The sequence below is a fragment of the Ascaphus truei genome, chromosome 4, assembly GCF_040206685.1.
Source record: "Ascaphus truei isolate aAscTru1 chromosome 4, aAscTru1.hap1, whole genome shotgun sequence".
NCBI classification, from domain to species: domain Eukaryota; kingdom Metazoa; phylum Chordata; class Amphibia; order Anura; family Ascaphidae; genus Ascaphus; species Ascaphus truei.
The window spans coordinates 340,687,907-340,700,081 of NC_134486.1; the positions used below are offsets into that span (position 1 = coordinate 340,687,907).

The 12,175-nt window shown below is 39.4% G+C and overlaps 1 protein-coding gene across 1 annotated transcript in view; it reads right to left on the reverse strand.

Annotated features, from left to right (window-relative positions):
- Positions 1-1,468: 1,468 nt before the first annotated feature.
- The window catches only part of GFRAL (GDNF family receptor alpha like), a 95,533-nt gene continuing 84,826 nt past the window's right edge, over positions 1,469-12,175 (reverse strand). The window contains exons 8-10 of the mRNA XM_075598159.1: positions 9,072-9,161; positions 4,871-4,952; positions 1,469-1,657 (exon numbers count right to left, since the gene is read on the reverse strand). Coding sequence (XP_075454274.1) covers positions 1,600-1,657; positions 4,871-4,952; positions 9,072-9,161 — 230 coding nt within the window. The 3' untranslated portion in view covers positions 1,469-1,599. The remainder of the gene's footprint in view (positions 1,658-4,870; positions 4,953-9,071; positions 9,162-12,175) is intronic.

Below are 12,175 nucleotides of genomic sequence, written 5' to 3' on the forward strand. Positions count from 1 at the left end.
CCATCCAGCTCTGGTTTAAAGGCTTTACTAACTTTGTCACTCCAGCAGACAAAATCAAGGCAAACAAAAGAATCAAAATAAATCCTAGCTCTATCTGAGCATTAACTAGACAGCAATTCTCTAACTATCTTTGGGTGGCTTTCCCACTTACCAAACAATAAAACAGATATTATAAATCAAACCTGTTACAGGCCAGTGCCTGTCTGTAGCATCCAGCTCACTTAGCTGGAATGAGGGGAGAACTGGTCTAGCCTGCCCTTTCTTATACTCGGTTAATTAAGGTCAGGTGACCTGGGCCTTTAACCCTTAGTGGGGTTAGGTATAATTTGCAAATACAGGGCTTATATATCTCCCATCCACAACTTTACCACCTTTCCTCTCACTATATATATATTATATTATTATTATTATATATTAAAACACACAGTTATACCGCATGCACGCCAAATATGAAAGTTACCCCAAAACTGTCTTAAATATATGATATATAGTCAGTAGACAGTGGTGCTCGATGGATAATGGTATTTATAATGCAACAGAAAAGCATCCATATAGTAAGCACACGGGTATACCAAAATAGGATATAAGTAATTAATTTTATTAATAATGGCTAAAAGCAGGGGATGAAATATTAAAAATGGAGGGGGTCTCCACAAAAACATTTCTAATGACCATAGGGACAAGATATAATACAGAAACAAGTCAATGGTTGTACAAGTATACTGGCGTCATAGGCTGTAAGCATGGCATGAGATGCAATAATGCTGATAGTACCAGCCAACTTGACACAGCCAACCACATAAAGCACACAGTACCTCAGTGCTGCAGAAACTGAGTACTAGAAATCATGGAGAGGATAACATAAGCCTCATCTCATGGTTACTATAATAGATTAAAAAAATTAAAGCCAGTGAGAAAAGGTCAATACCACTTTTTTATCCAAGCTTATTAAACCAGGCTTTTTTAGATGTGGTACATGCTCAGCCTGTAGATACATGCGGCAAACATCTAGCTTCACCAATGCATCTATGTCTCGGACATACTGTATAAGGTGTTGATGTTCCTAAACTGTAAAAGTAAGGGAGTGATCTATCAGCTCTTCTGCCCTTGTGGTCTTATCTATGTAGGCATGACCACAAGGGAGGTTCGGTTCCGTGTATTAGAACACACACATAACATCAAAAATGCCAAACGTGACTTAGATGCTTTTAAAAAAAATCACATCGGTAGAATTAGAATTGTTTTTGTGGAGACCCCCTCCCTTTTTAACATTTCATACCCTGCTTTTATCCATTATTAATAAAATTCCTTAATTATATCCTATTTTGGTATACCAGTGTGCTTACTATATGGATGCTTTTCTGTTGCAATATATATATATACACACACTTACATATAAGAGCATATACTGTAACTTGTGTACTGTACTTGTACTTGTATACATTATAATTTCATATTAAGGTCATACATACTAAGGATTTTAATCTACTGTAAGATGTATACACTCTATTATTATCAAAACAAACAACTGTATTAAAAATAAAATAATACAGTATATAGCTCAATACATGAAATGATTCCAAATAATGAAGGCACCATTCAACTTTCTGATGCATTTCCTAGTTGAAGATTTCTTTTTTGGTGTGCTCTGCAGGCCCTGAAAAAAAAAATAGTGTTTGTTATTAATATTAAACACAAGAAAGTACACTTTTCTAATGCATAGCTTTTTAGCATTTTACTTTACATTTTTCTGCAAAACTAAATAATTATGTGTCTAATTAATATCAAGTAGGCTTACCAAGGATGTCTTCCACACACCGAGAGTCTCTGGGTACCTCAGTACCATAGGGATGCTAGCTGCTAGTAATTTCAAACTTCCCACTCATCTATGCAACCAAGCCTCCTTGTGGATCTGTGTGTCTCCGTTAAAACCTAAGTGTAACACACCAACTGTCTACCAGACTGTAAATCTGGATCTAATCTCTGGAACTGTGATTGGCAAGGGTTTACATAGTTTACATAGTTTCCCGGCTTTCATCTGAAACCATGGAAGACCTGTCGATTAATCATAACACAGATGCTATGTAACAGCCAATCACAGAGAGAGGGCTCACCTTTGATGGACCAATGATGGCCGTGGGAGGTTACAGTGCTTTATGACAGCCCAAAGAGGAAGGCTTAAGTAGAGTGACAAATTCAAACAGATCAATGGGAACTGAGCCGGTGGGGCTAGGACCAAGGCCTCAGTTTCCAGGAACAATGGCTCTGATTTTGAAGGACATGTTTCCCAGACCTGTTTCCAAGCACCTTACAGTCCTAACATTTACATATCAGGCCCAGATTAATTTATGTGCAGTCTGGCTTAGCCCAGCACACATAGCAGTCCGATTGTATTACATTACATATGCATGGGGAATAAACTGTCTTATAGGGAGATACTGTACACAGAGACACACTTGTCAGCAATTTTGGCTAAAATAAGATGGTGTTTAGCCTTTAACATAGGCATCTATTGTGACAAGTAGGCGCAACTGCTGGGCTTAACCTTTAAGGTGCTGGCCAGACTGCTCCTATCGTCACACTTACAGTATGAAGCTACCATTGCTGATTAGCTCACGTAAAGGAAGCTGTCCAGTGGACCACTTTGGGAAATAAGGAATGTCCATTATAAAAGGAACAAAGGGGACATTTTATAGTTGGTTGTTAATGCAAAAATAGAGGTGGCATAAAAATAATAGTGCTGTATGACTTGATTTAATATTAGATGATATGTAGGCGTCAATAGCATATGGTCTAAAAATCTAATGTTAATGTGTTAGATTTTTGCAATTGTCCATGCACATGTTTAATGTCTGAACTAATAACACCTCATATTCTACTATTGATTTTTGGCTCCAGATCAGCTTGAATAAGATCAAATATTTCCAGGATAAAGAGGTAAGAGATGGTACCAATGATGTAACTCATCATCAGGTATCACAAAACAAACTCACTTGAGCCTCATAAATTATTTCTCTGCATCTTTGTCTATTCTCTTTCAAAGCAACCCGTGCCAATTCAACAATACAGCACTCAAAGCAGCCACGGCTTATCAATATCCATGCGTGTGTTTTTATACTGTATATGATTTTATCATGATTTTATACTGTTGCAATGATTTGCACTTGGTGCAAGTAGGTGAATAATTAAGATTCCTTCCTGAATAAAAAATATTAGTTATGCGCACTGTAATGCAAGACAGGTGCTATTTAATGGGTATACACTGATGTTTATCTAATTTAAATAAACTAGGAGCAGAGATACCAGCCATACGCCTGTTTTCATAATTGAACTGTCACCCAACCAAAGTGCCTTTTGTATCTATTAGTTAACAACTCTAAATTGAATTCTTATTTTTTTAGAGGCAACAAACTGCAATTTTCATCCACACAAATATTTTACTCTTTTACTCCAACTCGAAATCCAAAAGCGAGAAGATTATTCCCTCCTTAAAAATAAAGTCACAATTGTATACCATAGATAAGTACATTCAAAGCACACCTTAAAAAGAAAATTAATCTGCAATGTTGATATACTGTACAGTTATAGTCCAATGTTTCAGTCCTTATATCAAGACCCCTTACTAGTTCTTTGGTAAGCTGATAAGTATGCAATGCTATTCATATTTCTATTTACAGAGGGTTTTTCTTTTGCAATACAAACTCTGTGTACATAACTACTCTAATAATATAAGTATACATTTGAGCATGTAAATACAGATGTAGCAGACTTACAGAAATTGCTCCAACTACAACGTTTTAACCGTACAGTATATCACAGAGTTTCTATTAAATACAATGGCTGGGACAATTAAGATTATTGCAACATATCCCACCACAGCACACAAGAGGGAGCAATAAAGACTGTTACATCTGTTGTAGGGAACAAAAAAATAAATACAATAACTTTTATTTAGGGATTTTCAGAGGAAGTACATGTGGTGGGATATGTTGGGATATTCTTAATATATATATAACCTTAATAAGTGTGGTATATATATATATATATATATACATATATATATACATATAGAGGTATCAGTACCGTGTTAGCCGAGCTTCAATAATCAAAAAATAAATAGATGATACCGTTCTGTAGCTAACAAAATGCTTTTATTTGTGCACAAATAAAAGCATTTTGTTAGCCACAGAACGGTATCATCAATTTGTTTTTTGATTATATATACATATATATACATATATATTCATAAAGGCGGGGCGGGGTTGCAGACCTGCCTAAGACATGCAGATGAGCATACAGTTGTATTTACATTTGTATATTTGCTTTGCTGTGGAGGGTTTTTGTCACTTTTTTTACTCACCATAACTTAACTCAGTATTATGGTTGGCCCATCCTTTAGCTTCTTTGCATACCCAGTTAATCAACCCCACACTGATGAGACCCATTAAGGTCGAAACAGCTGTCTGTGGGTGGTTTTCTGGGTATGCACCTTAACCCTGGCTGTGCTCAAAGCTGTGACCATGCAACAAGCTTAAGCCTATAGGGAACCATGTTAAAAATGGTTTTTGTAGCAAAAAGTGTGCTCATTTACATGTCATTTCCCAGAATCCCTTGCTGCAGTGGAAGTGCTGTGTGCTGGGTGATAATGGGGAAAGGCGGGGTTGCAGACCTGCCTAAGACATGCAGATGAGCATACAGTTGTATTTACACACATATATATATATATATATATATATATATATATATATATATATATATATATATATATATATACACACACACACACACACACACACACACACACACATATATACATAATGAATACGAACGATATGTATACAAATATAGAACTATGTATAATTATATTTACCTTGTCTGGAGCAATGCCAAAATAATAATTCCAAAAACTAATATTATTCCTGTAGTGTAAGCAACAATATAGATCACTGCAACTAGAAAAAAAGTTAAATTATTAGATTTTTTTACATTGTGGGAGGGGTAAATATATGTTCTTATACCTTTCTAAGGTGGTTTCTTATCATCAAGCTCCATTATACTGTACTATAGGTTAATGTACCTGAATGGCTCTAATTGCTATCTAAGTCAATGGGAGTTAACGCCTGTTTAGGTGCATTAACCGTAATGAAGCTTAATGAATGGTTTGGCAAAGTTTTATTTGGTGTACTATACCGTGTAAGTGAAAGTAACATTAAGGTCATGTCTCTCTTTTTTTTTTATGGTCACATTTCCTTGCGGATGTTCTATTTCCAATGTCCTATTTATTTCAATGCAAAGTTGACTTTCTGTACTTCTGAAGCACTTTCTATTTATGAATCAGTTAAACTGTTAAACAGTTTGCTCAAGTTAGAGATGTACAAATGGTAAACAAAAAGCAAACATTTTGAAAACTAGCAGGAGCTAGGGTAAGTTGACAAGAACTGTAAGAGGTGTAGCGATCGGTGATAGTACAGAGAGCTTAAAACAGCAGTCCAAGCTGCTGTTTAAAATAATAAATAAAAAATTCCCTTTAATATGTGAACCAATACAATCCACACAATGATAAGTAATTAGTTAAGTTGCCGATTGAGCCGTTCTCCTTTGATCGATCGGCGAAGATTCGGCCTGGGGGTTCACCAACTTTAAAGCCAAAGTTGGATACAAAAGTAACAATATGAGGTGTTTTTCAGTCTTTGATCAAACCAATTAGTTGATTAGATACAGGTACTGTAAAACTAAATGGACCTACAATGAATTGTTCAAAGATATTTATTCCTTAAAAATGATTACTTGTTTCTAATATGACATTAAAAGAAGCTACCGCATCCCCCTGTTGCCACGGCTTTTGTACATATTGAATAGTTAATGGATCTTTATTGAACGGTGTGAAGTAATCATTGAGTTTAGCCTAGACTAGATTAGCATGACTGTACCGTATGTGTGCCTTTTCATTTTACTCTGTATATCCTAAAATATTTTATAACAACACAACACATAAAAAAAATAGTTTTTAATATGACCTTAATGCCACAAAATCCTATTTTACTCAATAACATAAAGGAGATCACATTGAAATAAAATGAAAATATTTCATTTCAAAACATGGGAACCTGTTGTTTACAGTATGTTCATGCATCACAGTTTCCATTTCAATTAAAGTGTACCAGAACTAAAAATACACAAGAAAGCATGAGGCATGATAAGTAGGAGACACGGGACATGAGACAATGAGGCAAGGCATGCTAGCCCTAATCCACAAAAGGGTGCTGACGTTTAGCACTCCCTTACTCCCAATCCTATGAATGGGAGCTGAGGATTGCTAAATTCAGGGACAGGTGTACTGTAAGTGGTGCATTGCCTTGAGTGAAAGCAAGCTCAAACAATGCGCATTCCTCCAAATCTTGAGTAATTATATTGGACAATTGTTCAAGAAATACAGATAACATAATGAAAATGAGAGACAGTGACTGATCTGCAGCACATATCAGTGTAACATCGTTATTAAAAAGTAGAAAAACATAGAATTAGTAGACACCACATTGATATCGATTAGTGGATAGATACAAGTCAAATTATTGTTTGTATTGATGTTGAATGCAGTAGGGTATCTTATTGGGGCAAATTAATCAAAGTATGTTGGCTGCAAAACTGGTAAAAAAAAATAGTACTAGATTTTTGGACAGAATCCCAACAGATTCTCAGATGCTGCAACACGTGAAGGGGGCCATCTACTGGATCCTGGGGAGCAGCATCCTCCCAGCCTACAGGCTCTTAGAGAGAATGAAGCAGCAAACCTAACTGCAATATATTCCTGTTCCTCAATTAGGAGAGCAGGTGAGGGAAACCAGAACCATTGTAAAGTCTGGTATGGATTTCCTGTCCACCAGCCTTAGTGACTGTGAATCTGTGGAGCGGGTCACTTCCATACTGTTAGGATCGTGGCTAGGCTCCGCCCCCCTGAGGTGGTACACAGTGGTGCGCAGAACTCTACCTGCATGTGCGTGCCAGTCAACCAAAACATCCGTGGAGGTGCGCCCCCGCATAGCGCCACAGCGCCTGCACTCACTGATGATGTACTCGCCCTATGCCGCACTCTACCTGCGCAGGATACCCAGGAAGGGTATCAGCTGCCTCTCACCTACAGCAAATCTCATCTCCTCTGATCGGCTCACAGCCTTTGTCTGACCTCACTCTGTCTGCAGCCTCCTGATTGGTTCACACTCCCTTTATTTACCATTCCTGATTCCTATGCACATTGCTGAGCATAAACTAAGGGTAAATGTGCTGTGCTCGCTGCTTGAAGTCTGTCTGTTTCCAGTGCTTGTCTGAACCTGTGCCTTGACCCCTGCCTGTACCCGGACCATCTCTTCTCTAACTCTGAACTTTGGTTGACTTTGTATTCCTTCTCTCATCTCTCCTTGACCACGGCTTACGGATATTGACCATTCTTTGCTCTCCAACCCTGGACCATGGCAAGTACCACGACATACCCGAACTCTCGTACCCTAACCCGGCTGCACGACTCTTACTACACACACCAGACCCGGCTCCGTGGTTATAGGCTGGCGGTTAAATACATTCCCACCTCAGCCCTGCGTCTAAGTCCTGTTTGTGGTGAGCGCAGCGTGACACATACTATGTCCTCTCTTTCTTCTATAAATCAGACAGAAAACTGCCCACTATCCTGGGACTATGTCACACCACAATTAATCAATTCACTACAAAATGGTAAGATCAAGGCACCAGATGAGGTAGATATAGTAAACCCCCCGAAATTAGTTAGATCACTTCAATAAGAGTCCTGTGGTACTATTAGTGCCCCTGGTGAACAGGAGTAGCTGATGTACTGATAATGTAGGTATAAATAGTTATATCTTTATTTGTGGAAAAATAGGGACAATGCCAAGCTTAGATCAGCTATTAACAAGTTAAGTATTCCCAATAGAAGGGGTACCCGCAGGTAAGAAAATCGGGTGTGTATAAATTGCCCAGAGAGTACAGGTACAATGGTGCCTCCAAAATATCCCCCTGCAGGTCCATGTCTTCCGATGCCATCAAGAATACATGAAATACAATACAATCTAATGGCCCCTTACCCCTTAATCACCTTAGTGATTAATAATCGCTATAGTAATTAAGGGGTTAACCGCCATCCCCCGCTACCCACCCGGGAGGCCTAACCACCTACCCCGGCCCCACTATACCATGTATATTTCTTTTATTATTGTGTATTTTTGGCCTTAATGATTTTTGTTAGGTTGACCATTGAGTGCTATAGTGGCTTATCATGTCCATGTAATATGGGTATGATGTACCACTGTGCCAATCAATGGGTAGAGGGTGGGTAAAATACAGCCGAATTGGATGGTTAGGCCTCCCAGGTGGGTAGTGGGGGACAGGGGTTAACCCCTTAATTACTATAGGAGGTTATTAATTACTAAGGTAATTTAGGGGTTACAGTACCGACACACTTTATTCGAGTGTGGCCGGTACCGCAAGCCGGGAGATTTCCCGGCTTGCTAGTGGCCGCCCCTCGGCATGCCGCGCGTCATAGACGCGCGGTCACGCGTCTTCGGGAGCGTGCGCCCCCTGCACGCGCGTCCAGGGGCTCCCCGAGGGAGCCCTGGTGTCCCGCGATCGCGGGACAGCGGCAGGGGGTTCCGGGGGACCCGGCGGACCCGGCAGCGGTAGGGAGAGCGCCCCGATCGGAGGGCGCTCTTCCGCTGCTTCGGCGCGTGCCCGTCACTCTCGGGCGCGCGCCAGGCTACTGCTGCGGCCAAGAACGGGCAAATGCTCGAATAAACTTGGCCGCAGCAGTAGGTGCCATTAGATCATATTTTTTCATGTATTCTTGCTGGCATCGGAGGACATGGACCTGGACTATGCTGACGTGGACATCCTTCATGATGTCAGGGGTGTGTAGAAAGTTTTATTTTATATATATTTATTATATATGTAATTGCGACGTGATTAAAGTATTGAGACTTGTAAACACGACATTGTCAACTATCTGACTTTGTCTTTCAAATTTGAATATTCTATATTTGTGAATCCCAAGACAAACTGTAACTCACCATTATGTAAAGCGTGTGGACCAGTAAGTATCAGTTGTTTCTCTTGTGTATCACTGTAGGGTGCATGGATGTTTCTTGCAAGAACTGTTTCTAAAAATAAAATAAAAATTAACAAAGTAAATAATTTTAGAAAGCAGACATTGTAATGTCCTTAAAATAGTATAGTGGTAAAGTGAACACAGGCGCAAACAAATAAAAAGTGGACACTAATAATAAGTGACTAATCAAAAACTTAAATAAATGAAAAATGTGATAAAATTTAAGTAAATACAGTTTCACCCCCTGCTCTGGAACTCACTGGAAGGGGTAGTCTTCACTCTTCCCCCACAGTAACAGCAAAACACACAAAATCCACGGGGAGCATTGGGAGGAAACAAAAATAAATTTAAGTGCAGCAAAAATGACAATGTGAAAAAAGCCTTCAATTGACTTGCTCTAATGAATTGACTACTTACAAGATGTAAGAGTCAAAAAGGCAGGGTTGACTCAAACGGTCAGAGGTAAGTGGATGATGCAGTTGTCATCAAAGTGGATCAGGTCCCCAGGATCACGTACCCCAATGTAGAGAGAAAAACTGGCATAGCGCAGATCACTCAAGATAAAAACAGCTTTATAACAATAAAATATTATACTCACATTCTAACAATAAAAAACGGGCATAACATACTGCATTAGTGTAGGAAGATTTTAGCCAGCTGGCTCACCGTCCCACAACGTTCCCCCACTCCTCCGCCTCCGCCTCGTCAGCTGTTTAGACTGCTCCGACTGGCGTGTGACGTCACTTCCGGGTTTCGCCGCTCGGTGAGGGCTGGATCCTCCTGCAACTCCTCTGCTGTATGCTCCTCTCTGAATAAGACTCCCACTCTACGCGTTTCGAAAGCGACTGCTTTCTTCCTCAGGAGTGTCACAAACGCGTAGAGTGGGAGTCTTATTCAGAGAGGAGCATACAGCAGAGGAGTTGCATGAGGATCCGAGCGGCGAAACCGGAAGTGACGTCACACGCCAGTTGGAACAGTGTAAACAGCTGACCGGAGGCTGAGGCGGAGGAGTGGGGGAACGTTGTGGGACGGTGAGCCAGCTGGCTAAAATCTTCCTACACTAATGCAGTGTGATATGCCCGTTTTTTATTGTTAGAATGTGAGTATAATATTTTATTGTTATAAAGCTATTTTTATCTTGAGTGATCTGCGCTATGCCAGTTTTTCTCTCTACATTGGGGTACGTGATCCTGGGGACCTGATCCACTTTGATGACAACTGCATCATCCACTTACCTCTGACCATTTGAGTCAACCCTGCCTTTTTGACTCTCACATCTTGTAAGTAGTCAATTCATTAGAGCCAAGTCAATTGAAGGCTTTTTTCACATTGTCATTTTTGCTGCACTTAAATTTATTTTTGTTTCCTCCCCATGCTCCCCATGGATTTTGTGTGTTTTGATGTCCTTAAAATAGGCAACAAATATAAAGATCTAATTAAAATTCTCTTTTCTTACAATTTTTCTGACTCTATTAGGAAGCATCAGGATCACAATAGTAGTTAGGCTACATGATTGTATGACTTACAAAACCAAGATCCTTGTTCTGATCATATAAGCGTATCCAAATAGCATACAAGAAGTGAATATATCTCATAATAAGTCAGCAACACTGTATCTACAAGCCTTTGTAAGTTCTTACAAATAATTATCTGACGCAACACATTTCCCTCAATAAAAACAGCTTTATTGATTTATGAAATTTGTTAATATGTTAACTAAGGAGAAGTGCTTTTGATGCCCATGATTGTTTTTTTTTATTTATTTTTTTGATTTTTGTAAAAAAGTTTATGTAAAATAATTGAATAAGTTCTCCTCTGTTCCTTTGGAGGGCTGTACAAATGTTTTTAATATAGGTATAAGTTAGAATTAAAGATTTTCTTATTTTTTGGATTTAACTTTTAATTTTTAATTTTACAGTTATTATATGTTTTTGTATATATATGGTACAATCTGCCTGAAAAGGCTCATCAATTTAGAATCCTTTTATGTGCTATATGGTTGGTGTGTTCCTTCCCCCGTTAGTGTGGTACATTTATGGGTGTCTCCTTAGGTTTATGGGGCATTACCATGGTTATCTCCCTCAGGGTGGTCGGTTACATTAATTATTGGCCATTATTGTTGCATGCAATGCCAGAGAGCCATACATGCGCATGCGCGAGTATTGAGGACTTTAGTGGTTCCCTCCTGCGGGATCAGGGTCTGTCTTTTTCATTTAGCACAATCTGCGCATGCGCGGTAAGACGTGACTAACCTGGAACGCATCTCGCGAGATTTGGCCCTTCATTGCCCTGCATTGCGTGCCATGGAGCAGGTGTATATGGGAGGCGGATATCTCGGCGGCCAAACAGGTAAACAGCCACTTCTGGTATAGCGCTGGCTCAGCTTTGTGCTATTAGGTCATTATGCAAATTCCAATTAGCGTTTTTTGGCGCCAAACGGCAGACTGTCCCTATATATAGGGTGTAGTGTACCATGTTTAACTGACTTCTTGATAAAGTGCAATTTTCACTGCACGAAACACGTAGAAGGTTGCAGCCTTCCGTTTTTAATGTTCCTCTAATAAAGAAGATTTTTGCCAGACCTGCTATCACCTTCTTGCTGTGCGTTGCATCAACAAACTCTGTACTGGATTCTTCCCATTGGCGACAGCACGCAAACTGAGAGGATCCCTGGTGACTTCAAACCATTTGTGAGTAATACCTGGGGCCAGCCCAATGAGGTGAGGGGTGGGTGTTCTTATGCAACTACCCCTGCCTTCAGGGTAAAAAAGGAGCCCTTTATTAGGTTGCACATTATTCATGTCCCAGGAGTTTGCCTCTGTAATTATTATTGATGGGATTTCATGCTTGAGCACCATAATACCCTTTCTGATTGTATGACTTGTCTGTTGACAGTTTTTTTGGGGAGGAGGTGTTTCTACACTAACTAATAACTGAGATGAAAGTGTCACATTTCAGACATTGATTAACAGTGCTTTTGAGATAATACTGTATTTACAGATGCACTATACAGTAGATGTGTAATATGCGACACAATAGTATAACCAGACATTTAAAAAGTTATGG